Source organism: Sceloporus occidentalis, unplaced genomic scaffold (genome assembly GCF_023333645.1).
Source record: "Sceloporus occidentalis isolate IW3139 unplaced genomic scaffold, rSceOcc1.0.p SCAF_64, whole genome shotgun sequence".
Classification (NCBI taxonomy): Eukaryota; Metazoa; Chordata; class Lepidosauria; order Squamata; family Phrynosomatidae; genus Sceloporus; species Sceloporus occidentalis.
In genome coordinates this window covers 4,722,492-4,739,681 of record NW_028317044.1, presented here as the reverse complement: position 1 = coordinate 4,739,681, position 17,190 = coordinate 4,722,492, and the positions used below count along the sequence as shown (strand labels likewise).

Sequence of the window (17,190 nt, the reverse complement as noted above, 5' to 3'; positions counted from 1 at the left end):
GGGAAGGACAGATTAGAATCGATTCATTCTTGAGAGGAGGGACTAAAGCAGGGGGATGTTTACCACCCCTCCTCAGTTTTTGGCAGATCTGCCATTCCCCCCCCCCCCCCAGCGCTGCCTTTGCACTTGTGCCGGTGCATTTTTTAATAAGTGATTGATTGGTTGATCCATTGATTGATCAGGCGAGGGCGAATTGAGCAATTGATTGATCAATCAATCGAATATTCTAATGTCTATAATCCATTATCATCATCATCATCATCATCATCATCATCATCATCATCATCATCATATTTTCCCTGAGTGCAGTACCTTACATTTCTATGCTAGAGCCAGTGTGGTGTAGTGGATTGAGTTTTGGATTATGACTCTGGAGTTGTAGTTGTGCGCCTTGAAGTCATTTCTGACTACCGTAGGGGTTTTTTTGTTCAGAGGAGGGTTGCCATTGACTTCCCCTGAGGCTGAGAGCATGGGACTTGCCCAGTGGGTCTCATGGCTGAGCAGGGAATTGAACCCTGGTCTCCAGGGTCATAGTCCAACACTCAAACCACTATGCCATGTTGGTTCTGTCTTTGGAGATGGACGTTCAGTTCCCTGCTCAGCAACGGAAGCCTTAGGATCAACATAAATCAGAAACGACAGCAAATAAATGCACCAAATTCTAAATTATTAAGCCACATGTTACTATTCAATGCTGGGTTACTTTCAGTTTTTGCTTTGACAGGTTTAATTATTGGATCGATCCATCATTAATTGCAGTACCTCTAGAAAATACAACTTACATCACAAATCATTAAGTGCATTTTTATCCTGTGTCAGAAGATACCCTCGTATTTCCCACCGTTTAACCAGACGATGGCATCGAGATTCTTTTTTGTGATGTCTTGTATTAAGAGAGGGCAGGTGTAACTGAAGGATTTCTACAAAATGAACATGCTCCAAAATCTGAATTAACATAGGGCCGGAATATACAGGCCATAATAAAGCTGCATCAGGTCACTTTGGAGGTATGCTGTTTAAATGATGCATGCATCCTAAGAGTCCAGAAGCCGCACCAAAGCCGCGCTCCAGTCCTAAGGACTGGAATGCAGCTTTGGTGCAGCTTCCAGACTCTTAGGACGCATGCATCATTGAAACACCATACCTCCAAAGTGACTCGAAGCAGCTTTATTTGGGCTGTCTGTATAAGGCCTAAGTGAGGAATTGTGGTGCGGGGACAGTAGGGATGTGCATTTTAGCATCATCACTTTCATCCTTGCTGCTGCTGTATTGAGCATAACATCTGAAGGGAAGAATGCCTTGTATATGTGGAGACTAAAGGTGATAAAACATGAAGGAGGCAGTCTTGAGAAACGACGCAAAAAACAGTGTTGTTGTGGGGACTGGCAACACATTGCAACCTTGGAAGAGGGGCTACCATTTGCTTCCGCAGCCCCATTTCACCGCCGTCACTCTGTAAAGATGGGCAATATGTAAGTAAAGCTACGGATGTCCTGAAAGGGAGTGTAGGGAGAGACACGAATCAGCTCCCTCCCACTTTATGAAAGCGTCTTCAATGGTTATTGACATTAAAATCTTTCTGTATGGAAAACCTTTGTTCTTGATTCAGCAAGCGATTTTGCATGTAAAATAATCTGCCTTCTTTCTTTTTAGAAATCCGGGAAGCTTTTAGAATACTGGACCGCGATGGCAATGGCTTCATTTCCAAACAGGAGCTGGGAATGGCAATGCGCTCCCTGGGATACATGCCAAGCGAGGTGGAGTTGGCGATTATTATGCAGCGTCTCGACATGGATGGTGAGACCTCTTGGTTATTCTTACCTTCTACATCACGGGAAAGCGGTGTAGCTCAGTTGTAAAGCATGTATTTCTTCTGTTCAATGAGAGAAAACGATTTCACAGATCAAAAACAAAATCAAATGGTTAGGTCCAACTGTGTTGACTCACTGAATCAATGCGAAATTGGTAGGTAATGTGCTGAGATGGAATATGTTAATCTGTAGTTTGAATCAGTTGCTTCCGGTACTATTCTCTGAAGCTGCAAATAAACAGACAACACAACACAACACAATACCTTGTTCCGTCTTCGATATGACATCTATGAATATTTAAACAGAGTTGTCATATAACCTCTTAACCTTCTCTTCTCCAGGCTAAACATACAAATATTTAGTATGATGTTCTACTGTTGAGAGGGGTTTCTCTCTCTTTTTTGGATATGTTTGCTCTCTCTTTTTGGCTTTCGTTATTTTGGGGAGTGTTTCAGGAGAATGTGTTGAGCACAGTTTGTTATAGAAGGGAAAGGAGAAGCCAGGCATAGTTGGACATGCATTCTAGACTTTAGGAAAGCTGGTATTAGTAAACTTAGAGAAATACTGGGGGTGATCCCATGGTCAGGAATACTAAAAGAGAAGGGAGTTCAGGATGGATGGGAGTTTCTCAAAGGAGAGGTACTGAAAGCACAATTTCAAACAGTTCCAATGAGGAAAAAAAATGGGAGATGTCTCCAGAAACCAGGAGGGATGACTAAGGGACTTTCAACCGAGTTAAGTTTGAAACGAAACATGTATAAGAAATGGAAAAATGGGGAAATCACCAAAGAGGAATTCAAAGAAATAGCAATCACAGGTAAAGTCAGAAAAGCTAAAGCGCAGAATGAACTCAGGCTTGCTAGAGAGGTTAAGAACAACAAAAAGGGCTCTTTTGGATATGTCCGCAGCAAAAGGGAGAAGAAGGAAACGGTAGGGCCACTGCGTGGAGAAGATGGCAAAATGCTAACAGGAGATAGAGAAAAGGCAGAATCACTCAACCCCTTCTTTGCCTCGGTCTTCTCAGAAAAGGCAAAGGGGGCTCAACCTGAGGATAATGGAGCAGAGGACAGAAAAGAGGAATTTCAGCACAGAATAAGTAAAGAGATAGTACAGGAATATCTGGTTAATCTAAATGAATATAAATCTCCAGGACCAGATGAACTGCATCCAAGGGTATTAAAAGAACTGGCAAATGTAATATCGGAGCCATTGGCAATCATAATTGAAAACTCCTGGAGAAGAGGAGAAGTCCCAGCCGACTGGAGGAGGGCAAACGTTGTCCCCATCTTCAAAAAGGGGAAAAGAGGATCCCAACAATTATCATCCAGTTAGTCTGACATCTATACCAGGAAAGATTCTGGAGCATTTCCCTTGATCTAGACACTATAAAAGAACTGGCAAATGTTGAACATTTAGAAGGCAGTTCCATAATCACAAAGAGTCAACAAGGGTTTCAGAGAAAGAAGTCATGCCAGACAAATCTAATCTCTTTCTTTGATAAAGTTACCAGATTGATAGATGAAGGGAATGCTGTGGATATAGTATATCTTGATTTCAGTAAGGCTTTTGACAAGGTTCCCCATGACATTCATGCAAACAAGCTTGTAAAATGTGGGCTGGACAACGTAACCGTTACATGGATTTGTAATTGGTTGACCGGCCGAACCCAAAGGGTGCTCAACAATGGCTCCTTTTCATCCTGGAGAGAAGTGACCAGTGGGGTGTCCAGTGGGGCTCTGTCCTGGGCCCAGTGCTATTCAACATCTTTATCAATGACTTGGAGGACAGAATTGGGAGCATACTTATCAAATTTGCAGATGACACCAAATTAGGGGGAATAGCTAATACCCCAGAGGACAGGATCAAATTTCAAAATGACCTGAATAGAATAGAAAGCTGGGCCACATTTAACAAAATGAACTTCAACACAGAGAAATGTAACGTACTGCACTAAGGGCGGAAAAATAAAATGAACAGATATAGGATGGGGGACACCTGGATGAACGAGAGACTTATACGTGTGAAAGGGATGTAGGAGTCCAAGTAGACCACAAGTTGAACATATAATTCTATGATTCTATGACTCCACCACTCTCCATTGAGGGAGTGTGTTCCACTGTCAAACAGCCTATTCCACTTTTTACTGTTCTGTCTGCTTTCTGATGCATTCTGGGATTTGTAGTTCAGGGAGGGACATGTAGAATTCTTAGCCATAGAGCTCTTAGTCCTCACTGAACTACAAACTTCAGAATGCAACAGGAGTCAGCCAGGGCAATAAAAGTGGAATAGTAGCACTATAAGAGGGTAGTGTGATAATCTAGCGTGTCTTGTATGACAGAAGGGTGGACTGGATGGCCCTTGTGGTCACTCCCAACTCTATGATTCTGAAATATACACTTTCCCTCTAAGTGTTACTTACGCTGATAATGCAAGGTTACTATCTTACATTAATTGTCCATGGTGACTGAATCGTAGATGTTTAGCTCTGTCTCTGTGCCGTTGTTCAAAATTTCTCCTTGCTCCCATCCTCACATCTGTTTTTATTTCCAGGGGACGGTCAAGTTGATTTTGATGAATTCATGACAATCCTAGGACCAAAGCTGGTGTCATCAGAAGGGCGGGATGGTTTTCTCGGAAACACGATTGACAGCATATTCTGGCAGGTTGGTGGCACGGCGTTTCTGGTTTCTTTGTTTAAAAGGTTGTACTAAATGAACACATGCAAACATCTTGAAGAATCCCTCCTTTTATTACCCCATTTGTTGGCTCTGCAGAAGTTGGAGGGGGCTGCAAGGTGTGACACATATCTTGTTTGCACTGGTCAAAAACCCTGGATTCACCCTGTTTAGTACATACTTTCAGCCTGATTCATAGTGAATCTGCCTCTTCTGGCCCTTAGTCCACTTTTAAAAACCTTCTATAGTGGGTCATTCCCACTATAAAGAGAATCAAGTTGCTTATCGAATTGAATGGCCCTCGTTCACATTTGAAACCGGTTCCTGTCGTGATGTGATCGAATTTGTCATGATGAAGCGAGGCAAAGGCAAAAGAAAAGAAAACATGCCCTGTCCTCCTTCCCGCAAGCCTCTCTGGGTCCCCCTGTCCTCCATTCCCAAGATCTAGGTATCCCAGGGGTGTGGAGGGGGCCCTGGGATGCCTAGATTGGGAAAGCTATGCATCCCAGGGGTTTGGGGGAGGGCTGAGATGCCTAGATTGGGAGATCTATGCATCCCAGGGGTTTGGAGGGGCCCTGTCAAATTTGTCAAAAGTCCAGGCTGCTGCATACGTCACTGTGATTGACAGTCATTTTGCAGCGGCTCAAAAAGTGGGAACGACAACCATGCAAAAGAGAAAATCCGATTACACTGGGGTAAGAAAAGATCTGCTTTATAATGGGAACCATAGGCTTTTCTGAATCGATTTCCAATGAGGAGCGAGGTTGAATCAGGAAGTGGGTTATCCAGTAAGTGGGAAGGAGCCCTAGGTTACTTTGGATTTCCCCAGGAAAACCTAGGCCTGTTACAGGCTGCCAAAATAAAGCTGCTTTGGGTCTCTTTGGAGCATGCTGTTTAAATGATGCATGCACCCTAAGAATCCGGAAGCTGCACCAAAGCTGCCCTCCAGTGCTTAGGAATGGAGTGTGGCTTTGGTGCGACCTCCGGACTCTTAGGACCCAGGCATCATTTAAACAGCATACCTCCAAAGAGACCCGAAGCAGCTTTCCAGTGCTTAGGAATGGAGTGTGGCTTTGGTGCGACCTCCAGACTCTTAGGACCCATGCATCATTTAAACAGCATACCTCCAAAGAGACCCGAAGCAGCTTTATTTTGGCAGTCTGTAACAGGCCCTAGAGTTTCTTCAGAGTGGACAGCAGGAACTGGGATAGCTTTGAGTGGGTGGCAAGTGTTGCCATCCTTAAAGAGCCAGTGCTGCCTTCCCTCTGCTTTCCTGCCGAGCCCAGTTCCTCCGCTGCCACCTCCCCAATGCGCCAGCTCCTCCGCTGCCACCACTATCCCAAGCAAACATGCCCGCAGCAGAGCCTACATCAGAATGTAGTGCCCAGCCATGTGATTGACATAGAGGGAGTCAGCAAGTGATAAACATCCAAGTGCTGAATCAGTTGCACCTGTCATGACAAGACAAAGTCCCCAATCCTCCTGGCCGTATTGATCTTCTTTCGGTCCCTGGCCCCATCCAGGAGTGATATTCCACCAAGTCAGTCCAGAACAGCATAATGTTGGAGAAATGCCCTACCAACATTATGTTGTTCTGGACTGACTTGGAGTCAGTGCAGATTGAATGCGGAAACGCCTCCTAAGAACCCCCCATAGAATGCAATCACATGAGATAATACGTCACGTTTTAGCGTGAATTTGCATCGTTGGACCCGCAGCTGCAAAAAGCTCCAACAATCTCCGTGTGATAAAGGCCTCTGTCTTTTGCTTCAGGAGATTCTCTATACATCAAGCTTAGGGTCCTTTCACCCTGCAAAATTATAGTGTGATGTTCCTACTTTAGCTGCCATGGCTCCATCCTGTGGAATCTTAGTTCTTAGAGTTCTCAATCAAAGAACTCTAGTGTCTTTCTTTCCCCCTTTTCCTTATCCTAGTTTAGGTATCAAATTAGATATAGCACAGTTTACTCTACCCAGACTAGAACCAGCTCTCATTAGCCACCACTGACTGTCCTACCACTCAGGGTGCATCCACACCTCAGAAATAATCCAGCTTGACACCATGTTAACTGCCATGGCTCCATGCGTGGCTCCATACAATTCTATTATTGGAATTGCAGTTTGTTGTGGCCCCAGAGTGGATCTGTACCCGGGCCACAACAAACTGCCATTCCCGGAATTCCTTATCATGGAGCCATGGCGATTAAAGTGGCGTCAAGTCGGATTGTTTCTGCAGTGCAGATGCAGCCTTTGTCTTTGATTGCAAATGCCATTTCTCTGCCTCTGAGTCTTTCCCTTGAAAGTTAGTCGTGAATTAATGAATCCTATATAGATTCTATACAGACAGGGACGTAGCCAAAGGGGGGGGGGTGTTCTTGGGGTCCGGACCCCCCGTTCCATTAGAAAATTGAATGGTGTGCGCTGCTGTGCCACCGCACCCAAGCCCCATTATAATGGTGGCACTTAGTCTGGACCCCCCCTTCCTAAAATCCTAGCTACGTCCCTGATACAGATCCTTACATAGGCAGGAAACAAGGGAATTGTTGTCAGGCTTAAGGAAGTCGAAGGTGTGCAGAATTATTATTTTGTCTCCAAATGGGGAAATGGGCTGGTGGGACATTAAAATGTGGTGGAATTGAATGAAACATCACGAACAAGGACACAGTTGGTTGGCACCCTTCACACTGCAACATTTTGGAACACAAAAGAGGAAGCAAGTACCCATGGGCATTTGTTTGCATGCAGCTCCTCTTTTCATAATGCTTGTCATGATGCCCTACCAGCACCCAAAAAAACCCAGTTCCATGCACTTCTGTGTACCGTGTCTTTAGCCCTGAAAGGTGTTTTAATGTGTAAAAGCGTGCACCATTTCCTGGAGGAATTTCTGCTTTGACAGCCCTCCCTTTTTTGCAGCAACCTCCTGCATAGAAATGAGATGGTTTCCATGGCAATGTGAGCATCACTCGCTGCCGTTGTGTAGTTCTCCGATTTTACGGACAGCTTTCCAGCTCTCCTGGAACGAAGATGACTCTGAGAGATGAGAGTCCCACCAGTCACAGCGAAATTGCTCTTGCTAGAACCCATGCGCACACATGTTTAAAAAACCCAGCCATTTCTTATGCTTATCTCATTGTAATAACTCCTCTCCAAAGACCAAAGGAGGAAGAGAAATGAAAAACACAATGCAGGACTGATGGATTAAGTATTCATACAGCCATAGAGCCTGGAGACACCATCTAGTAGTCCATCTCCATATTTAATGCAGGAGCTGCAATGCAGACAAACATGTCGCTGGATCTCTGAGAGATGTACGGCCTCTTGGTTTAAATACCTACACTGCTTTTCAAAACAATATGTTCCACTGTCAAACAGCTATTCCTATGCTTTTCTCTGAACACCGCCTTGAGATCTTTTGGAATAGGGCAGGAGATCAATATTTTAATCAATCAAACAAATAAACAAGTGGCAAACAGAACAGAGGCTGAAACAGGACCACACTTATTTAGCATTATAAACAGAATCTGCAGGTGTTGTAACTGGATATAAATATTACAATAAAAATACACATATAAATACATAATCCGCCTTACAAAATGGAGGTGGGTATCATTCTCTGAAATTGATTTAATCCACATGACATTGTAATGTAGCTTAAAAAACATGACAGTAATTGTGGTTAATGGTAATGAATTGGGAAACTGGCAGGATTTTGCTTTCCCTTTTGGGAAATGCAGAAGAAATTGGGCTAAGAAAGTGTGTTTGGTATCCAGCATCAGCAGAACCTGGTGTTTCTTCCCGTCCCCCTGCAAACCTCCGTAGCACCAAAAGATCAACCAAAGCATATTCCAGGGGTTTGCCAGCTGTCTAGGGTAGGTTTTTAGGGTCTATGGAAAACTGTAAGAGGGAAAGGAATCTCTGATTCGTGAGGAAAGAGCAGAGGTATGTCACTCTCATCTCTCTGCCCACACATAACAATACATATGATGAAGCCTTTCAAAATTTAATCTGATTCCAATTTCTCATGCCCATATAAAACTGCTTTATACAATGCCCTTTCACACTATGGTGTTTATCACACTGAGGTTTTTGCAGCTTTTTGCAGCTCAGATCCGACGTGACTGTGGCCCCAACAATGTGAATTCACGTTATAACGTGATGCATTATCACATGCAATTCCTTTCTATCCCTTCCATGGCGCTTCCGCAGTGAATCCAAAGTGGCTCCTCATTTTGATGAATTCGGGGAAAAAGTGAATTCACAGAAATTGCTTCCAAGCTCACTTCAATTTCACTCCGAATTGGTCTGGTGTGGAATGCAACTTTGCTTCTGCCCTAGTACACCACCGAACCCCCCCCCCGGTTGCAAATTTCCAATGATGCGGTGCTGCAATTCCCCCCCCCCCCCCCATTTCCATTCAGTGGTCCTTTCACTTTCAGGGCAACTAATTTTTTATATGTGTATATGTGAATGAATGTGAATATACAGATCTGTCTGTCTGTCTGTCTGTCTGTCTGTCTGTCTGTCTGTGTGTTGAAATTGCTGAAATGGAAGGGAAAATAAAAAAGAGGGATGAAGAAGACACAGAAATATTCACGAGGCAAATATTCATGCAATCACGCAATTACGCGAAACAGGGAACAAGAGCTTACGCCCCTTTTCACCCCGGAAACGTACAAGGTCACGATGCGTTCAGACCCCCGCTGAGCATGCGCAAGGGTGCCGATTCGAATCGTTGAATCCCACCGGTGTGGTAATGCCATTTGCACTCACTCCGCTTTGCGTGAATCCACATCACGTAACTTGCCTTGGATTCGGTTCCCCCTCGATTCGGAAAGGCAACGGAAGGGCAACCAGGTGTGATAAAACATTCGCATTATGATGTGAATTTGCATAGCTGAACCAGGAGTCACCCCGGATCTGAGCTGCAAAAACCTCCATGTGAGACACACCATAGATTCCTACATCAGCTGTTATGGCAGCGTCTGATGGAATCCTGGTGCAGTTCTAGAGCTCACTTGCTGAGAATTTCAACTGCCCCTAAACTGCAAATCCCAGAATTCCACAATCAGACCATGATCCAAAAATCCAAATCGTTCTTGGCGGCACCATCTGCGGAGCCAGTTGTTTACATCCGCTATTTTCCTCTTCCTTCCTGGACCATGCCCTTCAACTGGGAGAAGAGATGAGATGACAACCTGTGCATCCATCTCTTTCAACTTCCTACCCAGAGCCTCATAATCCCTTACGATATTTGGTTACATTGGCTCCCACTGGTTTAGGTGACATTGGCCTGTTCCAGACTGCCAAAATAAAGCTGCTTTGGGTCTCTTTGGAGGTATGCTGTTTAAATGATGCATGCATCCTAAGAATCCGGAAGCTGCACCAAAGCTGCCCTCCAGTGCTTAGGAATGGAGTGTGGCTTTGGTGCGACCTCCGGACTCTTAGGACCCATGCGTCATTTAAATAGCATACCTCCAAAGAGACCCAAAGCAGCTTTATTTTGGCAGTTTGTAACAGGCCATTGTTACTTTTGGAGCCTTTATTCCCAACAGCCATTGTTACAAAGAACTTCTCACTTCATCCCCATAGCCACAGGTTTTGCATTTCTATTGTTATTTATATACACAACCTGCTTATAAAAATGTCTTCCAAGGCACTTCACATCTGATGAAGCGGATTTAAGTCTATGAAAGCTTAAGCTACCAACATCTTTCGCTCAGTTATTCTCATTGGTGGTGTTACAAGGTCCCTTTGCATACAGGTCTAGACTAACATGGCTATCTATTAGGATTTTATTTACATTTGTTTTGGCAGAAACTGATGTTTCAGGATAATTGGATGCCATTGGATACCTTTTTAAAAAAAGAACTTGTCTATTTCAACTACATGCTGGCAACTATATGCTGTAGATAATGGTTCCCTGTGCCAAATATGTAATATAGGCCCGTTCAATGTTTATCCCTTTTTGGTTGGCTGTATTACACCATATTAATTTTGTATTGGAAAAAAAACTTTAGCATGTATGGACTTATTCTCTTAAATATTGTGTATCATAAGAGGTGATATGATAGCCCTATTTAAATATTTGAAGGGATGTCATATTGAGGAGGGAGCAAGCTTGTTTTCTGCTGCTCCAGAGACTAGGACCCAATGGAGCAATGGATGCAAGCTGCAGGAAAAGAGATTCCAGCTCAACATTAGGAGGAACTTCCTGAGAGTAAGGGCTGTTCGACAGTGGAATAAACTCCCTCGGAGTGTAGTGGAGTCTCCTTCCTTGGAGGTCTTTAAACAGAGGCTGGATGGCTATCTGTCAATGGGGATGCTTTGATTTGGATTTCCTGCATGGCAGAATGGGGTTGGACTGGATGGCCCTTGCGGTCTCTTCCAACTCTACGATTCTATGATTCTATAAGGCATCTTTCCAAAACTTTTTCAAACAATGGAAATATGAACATCAAATTTAACTGTGGCATCAAATTTAGCTGGTTAGCAATCTGGTTGGATAGTGCATGCAGTTATTAGAAGATCTGTATTACAAGGGTTGGAAAAAGAAACCTTCAGTATTTATTATTTAATGGTCAGAAGATGTCGTTCCTTTAGCTATTTATTTTTTTTAGATATCAACCACAAGAAAATGTGTTTTGGAGATGTGGCTAGATTATATGCCTCGTCCAGATTCATATCCTATGTACACACAACCTCTTTTTGCTTCGTCCTCTCTTTCCTTTTTTCTTCTCACAATCACAGGCTTAAAAATCCGATATATAGATATTTTTAAGCTTTCAGCTCAGAACATCTTGGGATCATGCGTTTTTCTGAACTCTGCGATGTAGAAGTCTCAGAAACCCTGGGCAAAAATAGATATTTAGAGAAAGTTGCATATAAATAAAAATAAAAGGGAACATTAATTCTTCAGAACAGAAGAGATATGTAAAGCCTACATGGGATAAAGATTGAGGAGAATGAAAATTAGCAAACAATAATGGAATGCTCTGTGGTGTTAAAGGTAATTTAAATCAGTCTCATTAGACCACATAGAAAAGATCTTTACAGAAGCAGTAGTTGCAAAACACAGGCCATTCCTAGCCTTGTCTGTCCATGATTCATGCTTGACAGACTCGCTTTCTGAGTCATAAACCAGGTAATTTGTAGCTTTGTGTTCCTCTCAATTGCTGGATTAAAGGTCAAAGAAGCTGACTAGTTTAAAAACTGAATTTGGAAACCGGTGCTTGCTACCTCTTGTGGATATTGGAAGAACAGCTTCTGTATTCTTTTCTGACTCCTTTAAAATGTAAAAACGTTTTTGGAAGTGCAAAGTTGCTTGGGATTTTGCAAGGTAGATGTGGATTTCAAGGATTGCAAGGTGATATGATAGCCCTGTTTAAATATTTGAAGGGATGTCATATTGAGGAGGGAGCAAGCTTGTTTTCTGCTGCTCCAGAGAATAGGACCCGGAACAATGGATGCAAGCTCCAGGAAAAGAGATTCCAGCTCAACATTAGGAGGAACCTCCTGAGAGTAAGGGCTGTTTGACAGTGGAACAAACTCCCTCGGAGTATAGTGGAGTCTCCTTCCTTAGAGGTCTTTAAACAGAGGCTGGATGGACATCTGTCAATGGGGATACTTTGATTGAGAGTTCCTGCATGGCAGAAGGGCGTTGGACTGGATGGCTCTTGCGGTCTCTTCCAACTCTATGATTCTATGATTTCAAGAGCTACAGTTCGAAATTGTTGTTGGTGGTGATAACAGTATCATCAGGATCGAGTGGGGTTCCTCAGTAGTCTTCCTTAGGGTAATATATGTTTTTGGTAATACGATCTTTTTATCACAATAATGATCACATTTTTTAAAAATTGTAAATAATAAAACCTATAAGAATAGCTGCATTGCAAATGGATACTTTAAGTGATGGTTGTCTTGACGGGACAAAGCAGGGTTTGGTTCCAGGACACTCCATGGATACCAAAATCCATGGATGCTGAATGTGAATCCGTGGATGTCGTCTGTACATTAGTAACAAAACTTTATTTCACTAACCATAGAAAATAACAGAGGCAGAACAACCATAATCTCCAGTTACAAGCATATAGTAAGCAACACACTGCCCTATAGGTTTGTGGGCTTTTTCATCATTCACTCATAAACCAAAGTTTGGGCCTGAATAGACAAAGCCGAAATAAAGCTGCTTCGGGTCACTTTGGAGGTATGCTGTTTAAATGACAGACGCATCTTAAGAGGCCAGAAGTTGTACCAAAGCTGTGCTCCAGTCCTTAGGACTGGTGCATGGCTTTGGCACGGCTACCGTCCCCTTGAATGCATCATTTAAACAGCATACCTCCAAAGTGACCCGAAGCAGCTTTATTTTGGCCTGTCTGTTCGGGCCCATTGTCACATTGGCTCTTGCGCACCTCCTGCCCCTTTCGGCACATCTCCCTTTCAAGGTTCCCACGAGACTGAAAGTAATAAAAAAGTAAGTTGGGAAAGTAATACCAACACCTTCGCCCACACTTTTGTTCATTTACTAACCAGGCAATAATTTCCCCCTTGGACCACAAATCCCATCATACTTCGCCACCATGTCCCTCATACCTGTCACGTTATAGTAATATCCCATCACAGTAATATAACAGAGAAAAGGAAAAACAGCAAACCACTTTTATGGCTCACTGTGCCAGAATCCTGACACAAACTGAACATGAGACAGCAATGTGATGTGGTTGCATCAATAGACCGAAGGAAGTAAAGTACCCCTCTGTAACTGCTTTGGTCAGGCCTCACCTGGAATACTGTGTCCAGCTCTGGACACCACAGTTAAACTGGAGCGTGTCCAAAGTAGAGCAAACAAAATGGGGAAGGGTCTGGAAACCATAAAGCCCTATGAGAAGAAACTTAGAGCCTTATCACAGGAGGGGTTTTGCAGCTCAGATCTGGAGTCACTCCTGGTCCAGCCATGCGAATTCACATTATAACGTGATGTATTATCACACCTGATTGCTTTCTATGGGGAGCTGTTCCAAGCCGGATCCAAAGCCAAGCCAGAATGACTCCTCATTTTGGTTAATTCGGTAACAAGCGAATTCACAAGAATTGCTTCTAAGCTCACTTCGATTTCACTCCGAATTGGTCTGGTGTGGAATTCAACCCCCCAAAAAACCTCCAAGGTCCCACATTTCCCATGATGTCATGTTGCAATTTTGCCCCATTTGCTTACAGTATTCCCCCCCCCCTCACTTCCATTGCTGCCGAGGGGAAATGTGGTTGTTTCCGATGCCGCTGGGGAAAGGGCAGAGAGCTACTGGGGAATGAATGTATTCATGTTTTAACATGGAAAGGAGACATGCTGGTGAGGAGGGGGAAAGCGGCTGTTTCCGAAGCCGCTGGGGAAGGGTGCTTGTGCTCATGGAAAAACAGACCATACCTCCCATGGAAAAGGGTGCTTGTGTGTAAGGGAAAACGGACTAGAAAGCCCAGAAAAAGAGTGCTAGTTTGGGTGCCAAAGCAGACTCTAAAGCCCATAGAACATGAAGCTGTCATTCACATGAAAGTGGAACCAGGAGGTGGCCCCCTTCTTCACCCCGGAAGTGCAAAGGTTCACGATGCGTTCAGACCCCCACTGAGCATGCGCAAGGGTCCCAATTAGAATCGTTGAATCCGCATGGTATGCACTGGTGTGGTAATGCAATGTGCACTCACTCCCTTTGAGCCAGGAATCACCACAGATGCGTTCTTCATGTGAGATAATACATCACGTGAATGACCTTGGATCCGAACTGACTCCGTTTCACCCTCGCTACAGAAGCGCCGCGGAAGGGCTTCACATTGGAGCTCCAGTTTCTCATGTGATAAGGCTCTTTAATTGTACTTTAATTGTATATTCCTGCATGGCGGGAGGTTGGACTGGATGGCTCTTGGAGTCTCTTCCAACTCTATCATTCTTTCATTCTACATCTGAGTCATCATTCTTATCTCAGAAGGAAACACTTTGATGGCAGACTTTTAACAAAACTCTCACCGACTTTCCCCAGTTCGACATGCAACGGATAACATTGGAGGAACTGAAACATGTTCTCTATCATGCTTTCCGGGACCATTTGACCATGAAGGACATTGAAAACATTATCATCAATGAGGAGGAGAGTTTAAATGAGAACTCTGGCAACTGTCAGACAGAATTTGAAGGTGAGGCTCTCTCTTATGTATTTTTTTTTAAATGCATTTTTTCAGAGACATGTCTTCTTTCTTTGCGCCCATGTTATATTTGAAAAAGAAAAGAAGGCCTGTTACAGACTGCCAAAATAAAGCTGCTTTGGGTCTCTTTGGAGGTATGCTCTTTAAATGACGCATGGGTCCTAAGAGTCCGGAGGTCGCGCCAAAGGCACACTCCGTTCCTAAGCACTGGAGGGCAGCTTTGGTGCAGCTTCTGGATTCTTAGGATGCATGCATCATTTAAACAGCATACCTCCAAAGAGACCCCAAGCAGCTTTATTTTGGCAGTCTGGAACAGGCCTATGATTACTGGAAGTACACATGTTATTCTCTTGCACAGGGGTTACTGATGTAACTGGGATGGGGAATCTGCAATCCTTGGGCATTGAGTAACATTCCCAAAAGACTTAATTGAATATTCGATTGAAAATCTAATCTAATCAAAAGCCATGAATCCAATTGATTTTATTATTATTTTATTTAAAAAGAGTAAAAGAGTCTAATTTTTCGTGAAATACATGTGTCGCTTGTTTTCGAACCTTTAAAATTGCATCAACAGAAGTATAGTGTTTAGATCAAGGGAAGTAATAGTTCCGCTCTATTTTGCTTTGGTCAGGCCCCACCTGGAATATTGTGTCCAGTTCTGGGCGCCACAATTTAAAAAGGACGTTGACAAACTGGAGCCATGTGCCCAAAGAAGGGCGACTAAAATGGTGAAGGGTCTGGAAACCATGAAGCCCTATGAGGAAAGACGTAGGGAGCTGAATGTGTTTAGCCTGGAGAAGAGAAGGTTAAGAGGTGATATGATAGCCCTGTTTAAGTATTGGAAGGGGTGTCACATTGAGGATGAAGCAAGCTTGTTTTTTGCTGCTAGCACCCGGAACAATGGATGCATACTCCAGGGACAGAGGTTGCAGCTCAACGTTAGGAGGAACTTCTTGATAGTAAGGGCTGTTTGACAGTGGGACAAACTCCCTCAGAGTGTAGTGGAGTCTCCTTCCTTGGAGGTCTTTAAGCAGAGGCTGGATGGCCATCTGTCAATGGGGATGCTTTGATTGAGAGTTCCTGCATGGCAGGGGTGAACTGGATGGCCCTTGCAGTCTCTTCCAACTCTACGATTCTATGATTTATATATCTTTAAAATATTTTCAAGCCATGGGTGCTTGAATCCATGGATTAAAAAAAATCTGTGGATATGGAGGGTTGACTGTACTTTAAATTTTGGATCTTGTTTCATTTCAGATACCAAATTTATTTTTAAATAAGAAACAGAGGTATCTTAGGGACCACAAACCTAAGATGGAAATTTTTAGATGCAGGCCAGCAGTGAGTAAATACTTCTTACATGTTTATCCAACCATTATTCAAAACCTTAGACCCAAAAGTAACAAATGTATAGGTACAGAGTGGTAACAATCAGCCATAACTGTGATAAGAATATAGAAATGGGGCCTTCTCTGTAAAGGCTCTGTAAAGCTGGGCATATCACTAGCATCTTTTATACATACTGAGAAAACTATCAAACAGCACTTAGTCAGGAAATGGTTTACTGGTTTTACTGGTTTTCTTTTTGACAGCTCTTGCATCTTCATGTTGTTGTTGTTGTTGTTTTTAAATCACCGTGCAGATAAACGAGGAATGATGGTTAACAAAAACAATTGCTTTCACGCTCTCTTTTCTTTCTTAGTGCATTCTCAGAAACAGAACCGTCAGACCTGCGTACGGAAAAGCTTAATATGTGCTTTTGCCATGGCCTTTATTATCAGTGTCATGTTGATCGCGGCAAACCAGATCCTCCGAAGTGGCATGGAGTAGCCGCAACACTGTGAAACAGACCACGCATGCGCATGCTGCCCAACGAACTTTCTCCCCAATCAACTTTACAATTAATGGGCAAAGGAAAACACATGAGAGAGAGAGAGAGAGAGAGAGAAACAAAAGGATGGATACAAAGAGAGCAAAGGCCAGCAGCGTATTTGTTGTGAATCAAATATATCCTTTTGGCAGGGACTTAAAAGGGCTGTCTTAATGCTTTAATGGCTTTTGTTTCCTAATGCAATAAAAAGTTGGAGCCCTGATTTTTTTTGGGGGGGGGGGGGCGGATGGGATTTTTCAGAGGAAGGATTCACTGTCATTCCAGCGATATATTTTTTCATCCGTCGAGAAAACTGGATGACAGAAAGTGGGATTGTTCGTGTGACTGGTGTCCATTTGGGGCCAGGATGCTCTCAAGGACCAATTTCTAAGACCATTGCTATCTATATATGTAACCACAGCAACTTTCAATACGCCGTTTCTTCAGTTTCATCTGATTTGGGTCACCCCTCTTAGTAGAGGGTTCTTTTTCAGGGATGAATAATTCTCGAGAGGACATGTCTCTATTTATTAAGTGTAAGCCAAACCATTTTTTAAAAGTGAATTACTGTTGTTCAGTCTTGCAGTGTAGTTTTCCACGAGAAAAAAGAAAGAAAGAGGTAACATAAATTAATCATTCTGGGC

General features: G+C 43.3%; 1 protein-coding gene across 4 annotated transcripts in view; it reads left to right on the top strand.

Annotated features, from left to right (window-relative positions):
- The window catches only part of LOC149287146 (calcium-binding protein 8-like), a 136,585-nt gene extending 119,827 nt beyond the window's left edge, over positions 1-16,758 (top strand). For all 4 annotated transcript variants that reach the window (XM_089493424.1, XM_089493423.1, XM_089493425.1 and 1 more), the window contains 4 exons: positions 1,654-1,797; positions 4,362-4,474; positions 14,511-14,664; positions 16,379-16,758. In XM_089493424.1, coding sequence (XP_089349550.1) covers positions 1,654-1,797; positions 4,362-4,474; positions 14,511-14,664; positions 16,379-16,506 — 539 coding nt within the window. In that variant the 3' untranslated portion in view covers positions 16,507-16,758. The remainder of the gene's footprint in view (positions 1-1,653; positions 1,798-4,361; positions 4,475-14,510; positions 14,665-16,378) is intronic.
- Positions 16,759-17,190: the final 432 nt, after the last annotated feature.